At 37.2% G+C, this 18,151-nt stretch overlaps 1 protein-coding gene across 1 annotated transcript in view; it reads right to left on the bottom strand.

Annotated features, from left to right (window-relative positions):
* Window positions 1-4,125: 4,125 nt before the first annotated feature.
* The window catches only part of LOC144958584 (activin receptor type-1-like), a 56,865-nt gene continuing 42,839 nt past the window's right edge, over window positions 4,126-18,151 (bottom strand). The window contains exons 2-11 of the mRNA XM_078890658.1: window positions 17,462-17,616; window positions 16,837-17,017; window positions 15,333-15,523; window positions 13,744-13,828; window positions 12,134-12,378; window positions 11,562-11,686; window positions 8,531-8,642; window positions 8,053-8,188; window positions 7,592-7,722; window positions 4,126-6,152 (exon numbers count right to left, since the gene is read on the bottom strand). Coding sequence (XP_078746784.1) covers window positions 5,937-6,152; window positions 7,592-7,722; window positions 8,053-8,188; window positions 8,531-8,642; window positions 11,562-11,686; window positions 12,134-12,378; window positions 13,744-13,828; window positions 15,333-15,523; window positions 16,837-17,017; window positions 17,462-17,616 — 1,577 coding nt within the window. The 3' untranslated portion in view covers window positions 4,126-5,936. The remainder of the gene's footprint in view (window positions 6,153-7,591; window positions 7,723-8,052; window positions 8,189-8,530; window positions 8,643-11,561; window positions 11,687-12,133; window positions 12,379-13,743; window positions 13,829-15,332; window positions 15,524-16,836; window positions 17,018-17,461; window positions 17,617-18,151) is intronic.

The following is an 18,151-nucleotide window of genomic DNA, read 5'->3' as shown; positions in this document are numbered from 1 at the left end:
GCTGTCATATTATCTACTTCTACCCGAATGTGACAATTGGAAATATCTTTGCACAAAGATTGAAGTCCTAAATAAACTGCTTTTATTTCTAGAACGTTGATGTGATCCATCTGCTCTTCTTCCGTCCACATACCCTGTGTGGCAACATCATTCATAATTGCTCCATAGCCATGACCTGAAGCATCAGTTCTCATCACAAAAGAAGGGTTATCTATATGTAATCGTTTCTTACTGTGGACGCCTTCAGACTTCCACCATTCTAATTCAATAAAAGATTGAACTGAAACTTTAATATATCTATCAAAGTTATATACTTAAAATGGCGATAACGCACAAAGGAGTTGAGATGTTTTACATTTAATATCATTCGATACTTTTTCCTCTGCTCACCGGGTATAGCACGTTTCTCCCTAAGGAAAACATTATTAACAAAATCACCCTCCTCCGGTGTACATTTCTGGATAACACCATCCCTTTCATATTGTATTATCATCTCCTGTAAAGCTAACTTTTCATCCTGTTTAAATTGGATAGTATGAGCTGGTTTCATTTGAACAGGAGGGGACAAAAAATCAATTGCACATCCAGAAATACATTGAATAATAAAAGGATCAGAGGTATACATTTTCCAAGTAGATATAAATAATTTAGTTCTGCCCCCATGCAAATGGGTTACCTTATCCTTTAATTCCTCCTTTTGAATGTGTGTTGCTTGTGGTGTTGTTTGTGGTTGTTCCATGTCCTTGTATTCCCCCGAAAGGTGTTTGTCCCCCCTCCTTGACCTTTCCATGGTTGACCTTTGCCTAAAAAAGGAAACCTTTTCTGGCCATGGGACGGGTACGGGGAAAATCTCCTTGTGGTTTTTGCCACTCGAATAGAATCGTTCATGTCTTTAATCTTATCTTTAATGTTGCTCCCAAATAACTTGTCACTAACAGGATAGGAAGCGGTACAGAGAGCGTTGAGGTCATCTCTAATTTCACCGCGAAGTGACTGTCTTCTATAAATATCCAAACTATGAGAGGCATTGGTGAGCAAAGCGACTCCATCCGAAATATTTTCCAGTACTTCTTTGTTATCTCCTTTCACCATCTCCATAGCCCTGCAAACAGCAGTAATGCCTTTCATAAGCGATACCTGCACTTTCTGCAAGGATGCGTCCCTCATTCTAGAGGCAGGGGATATCTGTTTAAAACCTCCTCATTGCATTGGACAACCTCTAGTCTAGAGCAATTTGCTGGCACTGGATATTTTTCAGAGAGAGCAGTAATCGTATCCTTGGGCAGACCGTCACATAAAACCTGTGTAACACCAGTTGAAACATTCTCTGCCAGCACCTTCCCTTTCACTTCTGTCCTGCCTACCACATTCTCGAAATATGAGAATGCCTGCTCCATCATCCCTGCATCTCTACTACTGCCTGGCACCATATCAACTGACCGCGAAAGGTCAGCATTACATTCTACATCTTTACTGCCTGACCGCGAAAGGTCAGCATTACTTACATCTTTACTGCCTGATCGCGAAAGATCAGACTCAATGTCATCATTACATATTGGCCGCGAAAGGCCAATATTGACATTAGCATCTTCCTCCTCCATTTCATTAAAACGGTCAAAGGCCTCCTTCACCAATTTGTTGGCACTGGATATTTTTCAGAGAGAGCAGTAATCGTATCCTTGGGCAGACCGTCACATAAAACCTGTGTAACACCAGTTGAAACATTCTCTGCCAGCACCTTCCCTTTCACTTCTGTCCTGCCTACCACATTCTCGAAATATGAGAATGCCTGCTCCATCATCCCTGCATCTCTACTACTGCCTGGCACCATATCAACTGACCGCGAAAGGTCAGCATTACATTCTACATCTTTACTGCCTGACCGCGAAAGGTCAGCATTACTTACATCTTTACTGCCTGATCGCGAAAGATCAGACTCAATGTCATCATTACATATTGGCCGCGAAAGGCCAATATTGACATTAGCATCTTCCTCCTCCATTTCATTAAAACGGTCAAAGGCCTCCTTCATTTGGCTCACCACTGGCACCAATCCCATCAACACACTGAGTTGCTGTTTTATTCATTAAAGTCCAGTTCACTGCTACCAACGCTACTACTACCAGCACCGTAACTGCTCCCCTCCGTTTTCTTTCCTTTACCTTTCCCCTTCACACCTCTTACACTTCCTTTCCCAACACATTCCTTCTCGCTCGCCCCGTCTTTCACTTTAACCACTCCTTTCCCTTTCTTATCGTCCGCTCGGCTACTCTCGATTGTTTCTTTCTCCATCACTGACTCGGAACCAAAAATGGCGTTCATTGTTTGTAAACAAAGGGACCGAGATGGCAGGCGATAAATAGGTGTTAAACTATTGTTTAAAATTGCACAAGTTTTACGAATATATACACTATCCAGATGAATGAATTCACAACATATAAATTGAACACAATTCCGTTTGAAAATATAGAATAATAATAATATAGAATTTAAATCAAATTGAAGTTGGTGGGCTCCAGTGATCAACGCTAAAGCAACGCTAAAAAGTGATCACGTGACGCAGCGCTTCCTCCAAGTGGCTCCTATCAGCATTAAAGTAGACGGAATAAATGATGACCATTTTACCATAATTTTAAAATTTATTGGCTGGTCTTAGTCAGCCCAATGGCCTTAGTCGTCTCATTCCACAGTAGTGAAGTTATGCATCTACTAATATTTTTTTAAAAAGTCTTTTCATGATTCCTTAACCTGAGAGCAGCAGATGAATGGCAAGTTTGTTGTTAAGCAGTAAATTGGAAAAATGAGTAACTGTGACTCAATGGAAGACTGACCTATCATTGGAGTAAAATCCCTCAAATGGTTGGTGGTCTGTTTTGCGTTTTATGTGAGCTTCAATTTAATATACGAAAACATAATACGGACATTTTGGGTTTCCCCTTTATCAACAAAACAGAATGAATGAAACACTACAAACGAATGAGATAATGTATAGATAACGTACCAAATTGTCTCATTCGTCTGTAGTGTTTCATTCATCCTCTTTTGTTTATAAAGGGGAAACCCGAAATGTCCATATAATCTGTTTTCGTATATTAAATTGAAGCTTACATTCAATTTCACATTGTTATTTATTGCATTGTAAGTGCAATGCTTTATCCACTGGGCAATCTTCACCTCCCCAAGAGATCAAATGGTATCTTTTTAGAACAGACCTGTCGACTCTTTTCTTTATTTTGTTAAAGTCTTGACTTACACAAGTCACAAATTCTTTTTTTTTTAATGCTAACAAATTAATTCTTTTTTTTTTTTTTCAAACTTGTATACTTGTATCTTTGGTATATAAAAAAAACTAAAACAAATTTAGACCTCAATCTCAAATTTTTAAAACAGCAAACAACAAAAAACAAAAAACAACCTTGCATAACTATTCACAAAACATGATGTAGTGCGACACAGGCCAATGAAATGATCATAATTTAAGACCTGAGTGCACCTAGGCTGTAAACTGAGTGCATTCATTTTCGTCTGCTGAGTACCAGGTACCAGGTCGTGAATGACCAGTGTGCCATGGACGTTATACATTTCTGTAATTTACTCACAACAAACATAAAACATACCAGCACACAAATTTATGTGTAACCTAAAACGTTTAAATTACTATTTATACATTTATTTAGTGAGATCAAATTATACAAAAGATGTTCTAAAAACAATAAATTATGTGTGTTGTTTCACTTCGTTGGTAGAAAACTGAAATAAATTTTTATTCTAAGATAAAACTTTTGCGTTTAGTTCGGCAACTGAAAACGAGAGGGGTCACTTGCTTTGCTATGATAAAACAAGAGACAGACTGAGAGGAAAGGTCAAACTTAGAGCAAAATGGACCTGAAAGGAAAATGATTGCACTCAGTTTACAGCCTTATTTAATTTAGAGGATATACTCCAATGCGTTTCTTCAAATGGAAACTCAGCAGACGTTCATGTAAATAATATGGTCATGGTGATACGGAAGATTGTGATGATGATGAGATAATGATGATGATAACGATGACGGCAATCACAACAATGTTGATGACATACTGTTAAAATTTTGTGTAACCTTTCATAATTTATTTAGCTTTTAAATGGTGGTAAGAAAACAAAAGATTTTGAGATGGAATAGTTAAAAGAAGCACCCATGAAACGCGAGACAAATGGGAATTGGTTCAAATAGGAAACAGATGTAGATACCAAGAGCACACTATCAGTGTACCTAGTTTGAGATCACCTAAGACTCACCCAGACACCAGCGTCTCCACTAAGAGGAATACACTTAAATGTTTACAAATCATGTGTTAAAAAAAACTGTACATAAAAGAGAGATGATTTACTAGGAAAAAAATATCATCTCCCAAAACTATACCTATGACTGTTTCCATCCCAGCTAGGGTATCCTGCCAGGACCAGGACAAAACCAAGTAATCTCATTCCAAGACAAAGACAGAAAGCAAGTTGGAAAACAAATATCGGGGGATAGAAGACACAGTATGTACCTCCCTGCCCACTCTGGGAAGTCAGGAACCCCACCCAGCATTTCAATTGCGAGCATCAATCAACTCTGCCTTCAAAGTTAAATAAGGAGAGCACAGGATTGAGTATAGCTCACATCATTGTAAACAAGTTAATTTTTAGGCGCAATTTTAAAATTGGTTAATGTTGTGTATGTTCTAATAACAACTGCTCCGGGATTCCATTGTGACGTCGGACATTTTGTGTCTTTGGCTTTATCAGTTTTAGTGTGTCCTCACTCCATCTCGGTGGATTTCTTTTTGTGAGATAGGTAAATCCAAGGTTTTAAAAAAAAACACCAAACAAATGACCTCTGTCCTAAATCCCAAAAGAACGATCCTGGCATTTACCCAAATTGGTGAATGGGACTAGGATTACGTCGACACAAGTAGACAAATTTACACTAATCATTTACTTTTCTCTTTGTTCATTGTCATTCACGAATTAAGTGATATAATTATAAACTTTTAACTATATTTATATATATGAAACGAAGAAAAATCCTATTGGTCAAGAGATAGGGGGGGGGGGAGGATACATAGGTACATTAGTCTTTTAAACCTTTTATTCTGCTATTATTAAAAGGTCACACACAACTTTAACAAATTACAACCGAATAGAAAGATGGCATTGGCATTGTACAAAATTATATCAACTATGCGAGGAATAGGAAAATAATCATTACAAATTTGCATTAAGCATTATTATTATTATTACATCATCATAATAATAATAACAATAACAATAATAATACAATGAGTTGTGATGAAAATAGAATAATCTAATGATTGTTCAGCAGCCTCTCAGCCTCGCTCACTTTCCAACTCCTCCACACACAGAATTCAAATAAAAAAATAAATGAACATCTGGATTAAATCATTTAAAAAAAAAAAAAAAAATTTAAAAAGGCAGATTTGTCATGTTATAAATAAACCAGTTGTGGTAGTCGTTGGAACCAGAGACTTCCAAATATTGTTTATATATTTCATTTAAAAATAAACATTCCTTTTTTTTTTTTCATTCCCCGACTTCCAACTCCCAACCGCTTTTTTATTTACAGATTAATCCCATGTAAGTTTTCTATAAAATTAAAACCATTCACTAACTTCTTCAAGCTTTCATTAATGGTATCACTCTAACCGAAAACACGCTGATGCTCAGTTTTATATACATCTCACTCTCACAACCAACTTATTGATCTTTTTAAAAAGCTGTACACAACCAATTTAGTCACCAGTCTCAGTGACATCTCTCTATCCTCTCTCTCTCTATCTGTCTCTCTCTGTCACTCTCTCTCTCTCTCTCTCTATCTCTCTCTCTCTCATTCACTTACAGACACAAAAGCATGCACACACACACACAAATGTTGTTCTTCCTATTGTCCACACTCAACTGATTGTGTAGTTACTGGATGTAGTGACCACACTGTTAGTCGTCGTGCTACCATCCAAAATCTTTCCCGTCAATTTCTCCCTTTTCTCCATCATCTGTTCGTTGTGTGATCGCAGAGCCTGTAGGTTTTTCTTCACACGCAGGATGTTGAGACGGTTCGACGGGTGCTGGGCCCAACAACCTCGCATCAGCTTCTCCATTTCTAACATCAACTGAAAAACATTTCAAAACAGAAGGTTGAAAGTTTAATACCCTTTTTCAACTGACTACGGTTAGGGGTTATTTCAAAAGTTATACACCATCAACATCAATTGAATTAAATATCTAAAAGACAAAAATTGAAAGTTTAAGTTAAACTCCCTTTACATTTGATTGTAGCAATATTGTTTATTTTATGTATTTATTTTAAAATAATAGATACACTTCACTTTTTCTTTAACTATTACTTGTATTCATTCGCTTTACCCTATAAAACTATGTAAATATCATATTTTGATGTTTATTTATTTATTCATTTTTGTAATTCACATTTGTCAAACCAATTTCCTTATGAATGAATAAAGATTATTTATTCATTTAATAATTATTTAGGTTATTTCAAAGTGATAGGCAGTAACTCCATTGTAAAGTCTTAAGTTTAGCAATTAGAATGTGTGGAACAGAATTTAAAGTTGAAATAATCAGATAATTGAACCCCCCCCCCCCCCCCCCCCCCCCCTCTTTCTTTACCTTGTTATTGCAACATTAAAATAGATTTGACACAAAGAATCACATTTTGTTAAAAACTATTTATTTCTTCCTTTTCGATGTTGGTTTACTGTAACTTTGTGATTTGGTTTTTAAGGGATTTATGGCATTTGTGACATATTTTCGACATATTACGGCCAGCAAAAAAGGAAGAAAATGAAATGGTAAAAAAGTTATATGTTTACAAGTAAAAGCATCCAAGATAAAAAATAAGACAAAGTTTTGTTCAAATAGAAAACAAGTAGATTCTGAATCTGAATGTTGCTCAGAGTTGACTCAATTCTGAGTATTTGTAATCGAGGGCAGAGAGAGTTGTTGAATATTACAGCCATTGTTGGTAATTTAGGCTGAAGAATTTTGATAATCTTCGTTTGAATGTTTCTAAATCTGTTATGTTCACACATGATTTGGGAAGAGCGTTCCAGTCCTTGATAGTACGGGGTGCAAATGAATATTTGAAGATGTTTGAGTTTGTTTCCAAGCACATACTATCACTGTACTTTGAGATCACCTAAAAGTCTCATCCACATCACCAGCACAAGTTCCCCCTTAGACTCAATTGTTTACAAAATACATTCAGAACAAAAACTATAACTACATAACAGAGTTACAAGGAAAAAAAAATCCTCTCCCAAAATTAATAATATTTTCCCCTTAGCCAAGGACTCCAGCCATGAGCCAGGACAAAACCATGTAATCTCAATCCAAGATGCAAAAAGGATTCTGAAATATAGGGGAACAGTAGACATAACAATGACCTCCCTGTACTCAATGGGAGGTCAAAACAACCCAACCAGTTATTGTAACTTCCATTTTGCAGTAAAAATATTAAATGTTATTGGTGGGGGAAATTTACACTTATAAAAACTAGGAAGAAAGGGTCTTTCTTTCCCCATTCACTGACCTGTTCCTGAGACCAATTGTTTGGAATGGCCGGCCGTTGTTGCCTGTCCACCACAACAGCCTTCATCTCCTCTAGACTTGGATCAGCGGGCACCATGTCCCAGAACGGGACGCGGTAGTCGTCACAATATGCTACAAAGACATGGAAACAAAAATATACGATGACCCTGGTGGGAAATGATACCTAACGATTTTAAACTTATTTAAACTTTTAAACTTAAACAATGAAATTCCTGCTGTGCATGTTAAACGCAGCATGAATTAACACAGACAGCAGGTGTTTAGAGTATTAAGGCCAAATGGCATCATGATCGTTTCCTATTTTCAGAACATGAAAAAATAGCACTTGTACTCATAATAAAATATCTTCTATCATTATAGCTACCCTTTGGCTTGGAGGTTGGACTATACTGCAAACTACTTTCCATCAAATCTAATTACACCCATCACTTGTGTACTTACGCCGGGCACGTCGTGCAATTTCCCATAAGACGAGACCAAAAGCGTAAACATCGGCACACCTAAAGGATTCAAAATGGGCTGGGTTCAGGGTTTTTGCTAGCAGCTCAGGTGCCATGTAACGCTTGGTGCCAATCCACTGGAACATAAATAGAGGTGATGATAATAGAGGAGGGAAAGGGGTGTAGAAGGGGGGGGGGGGTAGAAAGAGGGTCAAAGAAAAAATGTAACATTATTGAAAAGTACAACTAAGAGACTTTATTCAAAAGTCTGTGCAACATGCATTCTTTGACAAAATATTTAAGACGAGAAATGCATGAAATTTGCACAAAGAAAAGTAGAGACGCCTGAGGTATTCCAGTCCTCCCTTGGAATAGACCCTCAAGAAAAAAGTCCCCTCAGGGATGAATAAAGGGTATTTATTTACAATTTATTTCATTTATTGATTCAAATCCATTTCCTGTTGATCATCAAGACTCACCAATCTCTCTCTGCCTCTGTCCCATTCCTTTGTGTTTTTGATGGCATGGCCCAGGTCACCTATGCAACACTCCCCACTCAGTTTGACCAGGATGTTCTTTGACTTTATATCCCTGTCAAAACAAACACAGATTTAAAATGTAAACAATGTTATAGGAATTAATTCATGACAATATCCAGGACTGCCAAGGTCACAAAGTCAAAATGCGGGACACAAAGGTGACATCACGGGTAATCATGTCAGGTGGTCATAATGGAGTAATAACGGTGATCTGATATGGCATATGGGTGGTGGTAATAGTAATGCACTCCACAAATTGTAAGAAATATGTATGGTGATAAAATCAAATTAAATCAAAACTTAATGCAAACTGCATATTAACTACTACTCACCTTATGAAATTTGATGGAAAGTCAGATTCAGAGGCTATTGGCATCAGATTAGTAGGCATTATCATAAAGCTCCAGCATTTGAAAATCAAGAATCCTAAATACTCACTGTACACATGAAATACACACACAAATCATAAGTAAAAGTGTCCTATCACAGTCTTTTTGCTGGGACTTTATTTAAATCAACCAGTGGACTTTGATAAGGCCACAGTTGTCGCAGACTTGCATGCTTTCAACAAGTCTGCTGACGACTTTCTATCAAAGCATGTCTCACTCGACTGCTTTATTATCAGAATTGACTGGAGGGTGTCAACAGACATGGAGCTTCTAAAGTCAGTTCTATTGGCCCTAACCAAACTAAAAATTCTTTCACAGGAAGCATTGGCATGGGGAATTGCTAGTATGTGCAGCATGATAGAAGGTAGATGTGTGAGCAGAGTTGAACCACAGTCATCAGTCAACTGTCTCAACTGATTCCACTGTTTGTCCAGTGTCTGTTGTTGGGACTCAGGGTGAGAGAGCAATTCACAATTCAAATAGGTCCTGAACTCCTTTTCCAATGAATCTTCTTTAAATTATGAAGTCTGGCATCCACTTTCATTTTCAATAAGTTTTAATGACTTAGAGATGCTCATGAAATCCTGAAATTGGAGCCAAAATTTTGTAATTCTATGATTTTTTCGTAAGAGTAGGCAGGTCTGTATATTGACAGGTCAGATATTGTAAGATAAAAAAAACAAAAAACGCTTATTAATACAATTGCCTGATAGGGGAGTGTGTATGAATACAATTGCCTGATAGGGGAGTGTGTATGAATACAATTGCTTGATAGGGGAGTGTGTATGAATACAATTGCTTGATAGGGGAGTGTGTATGAATACAATTGCCTGATAGGGGAGTGTGTATGAATACAATTGCCTGATAGGGGTGTATGAATACAATTGCCTGATAGGGGAGTGTGTATGAATACAATTGCTTGATAGGAGTAAATGAGTACAATTGCTTGATAGGGGTGTATGAATACAATTGCTTGATAGGGGTGTATGAACACAATTGCCTGATAGGGGTGTATGAACACAATTGTCTGATAGGGGAGTGTGTATGAATACGATTGCTTTATAGGGGTGTATGAACACAATTGCCTGATAGGGGTGTATGAACACAATTGCCTGATAGGGGAGTGTGTATGAATACAATTGCTTGATAGGGGTGTATGAACACAATTGCCTGATAGGGGTGTATGAACACAATTGCCTGATAGGGGTGTATGAACACAATTGCCTGATAGGGAAGTGTGTATGAATACAATTGCTTGATAGGGGTGTGTGTATGAACACAATTGCCTGATTGGGGTGTATGAACACAATTGCCTGATAGGGGAGTGTGTATGAACACAATTGCCTGATAGGGGAGTGTGTATGAATACAATTGCCTGATATGGGTGTGTGTATGAATACAATTGCCTGATAGGGGAGTGTGAACACAATTGCCAGATAGGGGAGTGTGTATGAATACAATTGCTTGATAGGGGTGTATGAACACAATTGCCTGATAGGGGTGTATGAACACAATTGCCTGATAGGGGAGTGTATGAATACAATTGCCTGATAGGGATGTATGAATACAATTGCCTGATAGGGGTGTGTGTATGAATACAATTGCCTGATAGGGGTGTATGTACACAATTGCCTGATAGGGGAGTGTGTATGAACACAATTGCCTGATAGGGGTGTGTGAACACAATTGCCTGATAGGGGTGTATGAATACAATTGCCTGATAGGGGTGTGTGTATGAATACAATTGCCTGATAGGGGTGTATGTACACAATTGCCTGATAGGGGTGTATGAACACAATTGCCTGATAGGGGAGTGTGTATGAATACAATTGCTTGATAGGGGTGTATGAACACAATTGCCTGATAGGGGTGTATGAACACAATTGCCTGATAGGGGTGTGTGTATGAATACAATTGCTTGATAGGGGTGTATGAAAACAATTGCCTGATAGGGGTGTATGAACACAATTGCCTGATAGGGGAGTGTGTATGAATACAATTGCTTGATAGGGGTGTATGAACACAATTGCCTGATAGGGGTGTATGAACACAATTGCCTGATAGGGGTGTATGAACACAATTGCCTGATAGGGGTGTATGAACACAATTGCCTGATAGGGGAGTGTGTATGAACACAATTGCCTGATAGGGGAGTGTGTATGAATACAATTGCTTGATAGGGGTGTATGAACACAATTGCCTGATAGGGGTGTGTGTATGAATACAATTGCTTGATAGGGGTGTATGAATACAATTGCCTGATAGGGGTGTATGAACACAATTGCCTGATAGGGGAGTGTGTATGAATACAATTGCCTGATAGGGGAGTGTGTATGAATACAATTGCCTGATAGGGGTGTATGAACACAATTGCCTGATAGGGGAGTGTGTATGAATACAATTGCCTGATAGGGGTGTATGAACACAATTGCCTGATAGGGGGGTGTGTATGAACACAATTGCCTGATAGGGGAGTGTGAACACAATTGCCTGATAGGGGAGTGTGTATGAATACAATTGCTTGATAGGAGTAAATGAATACAATTGCCAGATAGGGGTGTAAATGAAGCATATTTATTTACCTGTGAGCAATGGAAGGTTTTTCGTGTGTCCCTGTTCCCTGCTTGATCTCATAATGGAGATGACTAATGCCTGCAGCGGCTGTACTGGCCAGCATCAGCATCTCTTCCATGTCAATGTCAGACCTCTGAAATGGGATCATCAATGGTACAGTTTTTGTTGTTGGTTTTTAAGAGTTCTACAGTTGCTTGCGACACATTTAGGTCATTTCACCCAAGGAAATAGGATAGTTAAAAATACATTTCTAGATTTAAAATTGAAAGCACAAGAGAAAAGACAGAGGGGAATGGTTTAAATAGGGAACAGATGTAGATTCCAAGAGCATACTATCAGTGTGCTTAGTTTGAAAAAACGACTCTGTAGATATGCAATTGGGACCTTCAATTCTAAGAATATGTCCTTGAAGAATTATAATCATTATTATTATTATTATTATTATTATTATTATTATTATTATTATTATTATTATTATTATTATTATTATTATCAACATCATCATTGAATATTATAATCATCATTGATTGGTGACCTTAAGAAGGAATATTTTTGTAACAACAAGAAATACAGAACATACTTGTAAATAGTCATAGAGTGATCCATTCGGATGGTACTGAACAATAAGGAGGTTTTGAGTGCATGAGAATCGACCGATTGTATCCGAAGCGTGGAATACCAGAATGTTCTCATGACTCAACATTCCTGTATTGTAAATGTCCATTTCCTGACGCCAGCTAGTCTCTTCCAAGGATGTGAAAATCTTGACAGCCACATCATCTCCTAACCACTTGCCTCGCCAAACATCACCAAATCGGCCATTACCTAATAAGATTTTTTAAAAAGTATTTGTATATAATATGTATATAATATGTAAATAATATGTAAGCAAGTAACTCTTCATGGACATTTGCTTTGCCTTCATTTGTCTTAATTTTAAAGACTTCCTTGTTTTATGAACAGTTTTGGACGAGAAGGGGTGTAATAATAAAATTAAATCATGTTTCATGGGTTATAAACACTCGTTTCAATGAAAGATTTTCACATGGCAAGCCGGTGAAAATCTTAAATTAAAGCTTGTGTTCATAACCCTATACACATGCTTTAATCCTATACCAACGACAAAGCTCCATCCTGCTATCACTTTCGCAACGGATGGTACTGAAGTTCAATCCTCCTGCATTCAATTGATATACTTGACAACGGTTCTGTTTTTCATCAGACAACTCACAAATGACGAAATTACAACTTTTCTTTTCTTTTTTTGTCTTTTTTTTCTTTCTTTTAAATGCCCTTCCACCTAGAATTATAAAGTGCTTTTGCCAAGGTATTCGATGATAGAATAAAGACAATCAATCAGAAACAAACATCTGGTACCAGCAGGCAGGAATTACCCATGTTGTCCAAGTAAGCAAACTATAAAGATCTGAACAAGTTGTATGAAAGGTGTAGACAAAGCAAGAAAAGAAAAATACAAGAAAAAAAAAAAACTATCTCAAAAATTCAGTCCACCTCGACTGGGGATCAAACCTCAGACCTTCTGAATACTGGTCAGATGTGCTACCATTACATGTGTAATAGTGCATGGTTTGAGACGTCTAAGGTCTCATCCTGACACAAGAACAGGTCCACATTAAGAAGAACACACTCAAATGTTTACAAATCATATGTTTACAACAACAACAACAAAAAAAACACTGCATAAGAGAGAGATGAATTACTTGGAAAAAAAAATAAAAATCAACTCCCAAGACTATAACAATACATTCAACTGTTTCCCTCCCAGCCAGGGTATCTGCCAGGGTCAGGACAAAACCAAGTAATCTCATTCTAAGACAAAGACAGACTCAATTGGAAAATAGATATAGGGGGGTAGAAGACACAGTAAGTGCCTCTCTGCTCACTATGGGAGGTCAGGAACTCACCTAGCATATCATTATTCCCTATATCACACTGAACTAACAACAACAAAAATATAAGAATAACTTATAACTCCTGCAATACACTGTTAATGTATTCATATATTTCCCATAACCAATATCCTTATTTAAAAATCACCCATTTTGGAATTTGTACAGTTATTTCCTTTAAATTAAAAAACAAAAAACAACAACCCGACAGGAATTAGGAAAAAATAATGAAAGAGTAAAAGGTTCAAGTCCTGTTTACTTTATATAGCAACCAACATACCTATCTTCTCTATAAGATGGACCTCTTTCCCAACTGTCCTGGTGACCAACTTGGCTTGCCCCGATCCACTGCCCGAAGACTGATCCTGCAATTGGTGAAATAATCAAGTCAAGTCATGCATTACTTGTAGCTGTCGAATGAGATACCAAAATAATATAAAACTGAAGTTAATCCCAGGTTCTTTACGGTTACAAAGTAAATAAGACTTGCTTGCTCCCCTTTGTTTAACTCATTCAATCCTATACATGTTTACTACTTTTCAAATTTGTTTTTTTTTTTTAAGTATTAAAACTGAACATGTACATAGATTGTTTTATTCAACTACCCTTAACATGTAAAAACTAAAAACATTGGCTTTGATACTAAGCCTATAATTTGTCTCAGACAATGTAATACATAGGCATGGGGTAAAAGTAACCTGGGTGAACTACAGAGATTGTCGGTGTTAGGGTTGAGTGAGTTATGGCACTAATCTAATCCACTGCCCCGAAGACAGTTCCTCCAATTGGTAAAATAAACAAGACGAGTCAATAATTAATGGCTGTTGAATAAAAAATAAAAAGTAGTCCTTCAGAGCTATGAGGCCCATGAAGCCGGAGTTTATCCCGATTTCTATAGCGTGAAATGGACAATAGCAATTATTTACTATCCTTTGGATAGGACGCTGTAAGTACATAATGTCTTTTTACTGGAATTCAGCACTCAGATCTGTCTATGTGTTTCTGTAAAAGTTCAGTAAAATTTTTGCCTCCTGACTTGGCATTCCTGTGGTAATACTTTACAAAGAATCAAAAGAGATGCAAGTGGTAGCCTCTGTACATTTTGTTGGGATCGGGATGAATGATAAATGATGGTGAAAAGTGGAAGGGGAGATAGGGAGAGTGGGGGAGAGAGAGAGAGAGAGAGAGAGAGAGAGAGAGAGAGAGAGAGAGAGATTTTGTTTGTTGCTTTAGGTCTCTTCCAACACAATTGAGGTTATATGAGAGACCGCTGAAACAAAAAAACAAGCAATCTAACAAAAATTGTACAAATGTAAATCAAAATCATAACCTAAAGATATCATAAGCTAAATTATAAATAACCAAGAACAAACAGGCAGAAGATTTACAGAAAAAAAAAAATATCCCCTGTCAAAAATACAATCACAAACCAAAGAAGCAGGATAGGCTAGTAAAGAGAAGAAGAAACGACATCACTATCGGATCGTACACCCATGCGAACATCATAGGTATATGATTCAAGGGTGATAGAGAGAGAGAGAGAGAGAGAGAGAGAGAGATAGAGAGTGAGAGAGAGAGTGAGAGTGAGCGAGAGAGTGAGAGAGAGAGAAAGAGAGAGTGAGAGAAAGATAGAGCGAGAGAGAGAGAGAGAGAGAGAGAGAGAGAGAGAGAGAGAGAGAGAGAGAGAGAGAGAGAGAGAGAGAGAGAGAAAGAGAGAGAGAGAGAGAGAGATAGAGAGAGAGAGAGAGAGAGAGAGAGAGAGAGAGAGAGAGAGAGAGAGAGAGAGAGAGAGAGAGAGAGAGAGAGAGAGAGAGAGAGAAGGATGTCCAACCGATAAGACAAAACACCCACTCTAAATATTTCTCTTACCCCAAAAACTTTGCGTACTGATCCAGAGCCTTCCTCTTCCAAAAGACGATTTTCCGACATCAGTGAGCTGGGTCCCCTCTTCCTATTTCTATGCCATCTGTAGAAAAGTAAAAGACCTCCAACGAGCATCACGGCCATAATTGGGATCGCGATGGTGATGATGGTGATGTTCTGGGAGCTGCTTTCCTCTGCTGTATGGAGAAGAGAAAAAAAAAACAAAACAAATAAATCTAGAGCTTTTATACGGTGCAATACCACTAAATGTGCTCAAAGCGCTTTACAAGGTGTAATAAGTAGAACAATTTATGACACCTGTTAGGCGATATTACTTTTATTTCCGACAGAGACAACACTGTTATTAACAGCCAGGTACTCATTTTACACCTGAGTACGGTGAGAGAATGTTAGTAAAGAGCCTTTTTCAAGGACTCAACTACGCGCCGAGCGAGGCTCGAACTCGGGACACATTTTTATTAGAACATTGGGATTATGAATTTTTAAATGAAATGGTGATCCACATAACGAAAGAGTGATAAAGATAAAGAAACGGCACTAACAGTCAATTTTGATTTTAAAACTTGGTCTACTTATGGGTTTTAACACATGAGGGATCATCCACGTAACTGATTGGCTTGATGTAAATAAAATTTATTTTGTAATTTATGTTTGGAGATAATTTTAAAGACTTTACAGACAGTGGTAGGTCACATTTTACTGAGATGTAGTTTTTAAGACTTTACAGACGGTGGGTCATATTATACAGAAATATAGTTTTTAAGACTCTACAGACGGTGGGTCACATTGTACTGAAATACAGTTTTTAAAACTTTACAGACAGTGGGTCATATTATACAGAAATATAGTTTTTAAGACTTTACAGACGGTGGGTCACATAACATTTTATCTTGATGTAAATAAAATGTATTTTGTAATATATGTCTGGAGATAATCTTAAAGACTACAGACAGTGGTGGGTCACATTTTACTGAAATATAGTTTTTAAGACTTTACAGATGGTGGGTCACACTTTACCGAAATATATTAAATCACAATAGAAATATTGGTGTTTGTTTTTGGTTTTTTTTGTTTTTAATTTTCAGTGACTCATCCATGTCAATAGACAAGTAGATAACCACGCCTCTCAGACAATCGTCATAATGTAAACAATGGCAGTGATTGGCAGACACAGCAAACTACACAGGTTTTATTATCAATGGAGTGTGTTTACGTAAAATACCCACTGTTCTATCGCTTGATCAATAGAACTAACATAGACAACTATGTGTAAATTTAAACGTTCATATTCCGATTGAGATAATTGTGTGATAACTAGTCACCCATTTGGCGGTATAAAAGCAATAACAATGATCAGAGAGAGGTCCATTTCATTCACATTACTATTCATTAACAACCAACTATGTTTATCGAATCATGTGTGAAGGTGTGTCACAAATTCCCTGTTTTGATTGGTCAAAAATCTATTGGTTAATAGTGAAATACGTACCCATACCCATAGCGGGTTGTTGTTGAGGAAGTGGGGGAGGGGTCAGGTTCTCGTTACAATAGTCTCCCGTACAGCAAATAAACCTGGACGCCTCTGCATTGGAGTGGCATAGCAAATTACCAGACTGTTCCGCATCGGTACATGACCGAATTCTCTCCCCATCTAAGATGTAAACAAAGCACTGGGGAATCATGAAAAAGAAGAATTAATGTTAATTTTCAGCTTGACTTGTTGATGGTGAAATTTAATTTCTTTAGAATCACAACTATGTGTGCGGCTATGTGGTCTTGTGGTATGACACTCGCTTTCGGATCAGAATGTCCTGGGGTCGAGCCTCGCTGTGCGCATAGTTGAGTCCTTGGAGAAGGCTCTTTACTTACATTCTCTCACCGTACTCAGGTGTAAAATGAGTACCTGGCCGTAACAGCGTTGTCCTTATCCGAAAAAATTGTAATATCTCCAAATTTCTTGGTTGCAGCAAATAGGTGGTCATTTTCATTTTTTTATGCCAAATTCCAAAGACTTGGCTTCTTTTTAAATCGTTGGGAGGACACCTTTTGGCATTTTATTATTGGCATTATATCAAAATTACTATTTTACCAATTTAATCCATAAAAGAACTTACTGGCCCTTCAGTCTGACAAGTCCTGTCTGAACATCGTGGGTCATCACAGTAACACGTATTCATCTTGTCATTGTCGTCCCCATTCCCGACCCACTCCTTCCGTTCCGTGCCTTTGTCTTGGGTCGTCCTGTTGTACTTGTTGGCTATAGGGTCACCTGGAAGGCAAGAGAAATATTACAATCAATCAATAAATAAATGAATAAATAAATAAATATATAAATATTAGATAAAGAAATAACTATATAAATAAATGAATGAATGAATCAATAAATAATTAGATAAAGAAATAATTATAAATAAATAAAATTCACTAATTATCAAAAAAAAAAATTTAAAAAGAAGACATATTACAGTTATCATATATCATATCATATCCGGGTTATTTAGGCCAACTGGCCTTTGAATACCCAGCCCAGTGTATTGGATCATTTCTTTATCAAGCATTATTTTGAATCTGTCTAAAGATTCAGTTCAGGCAATTGTGGCAATAGAAACCATAAACTAACAACACAGTTGAAAAAAAAAAATCAAAATCAACATCTTGCTTGTTTTTGTTTTTTTTTTTAATTTTCGTTTTGTACTCTTTAAAAAAAACTTAGGGTTTTAATTTTGATTAAGCCAAACCCCTAAAGACTGACTGACTCTCTGTCTCTCTCTCTCTCTCTCTCTCTCTCTCTCTCTCTCTCTCTC

This window comes from Berghia stephanieae, chromosome 13 (assembly GCF_034508935.2).
Source record: "Berghia stephanieae isolate SIO BIC M18660-M18661 chromosome 13, UCSD_Bste_1.3, whole genome shotgun sequence".
Lineage (NCBI taxonomy): Eukaryota > Metazoa > Mollusca > Gastropoda > Nudibranchia > Aeolidiidae > Berghia > Berghia stephanieae.
Note: the sequence above shows the minus strand (reverse complement) of the source record. Positions and strands in the feature narration are given on the sequence as shown.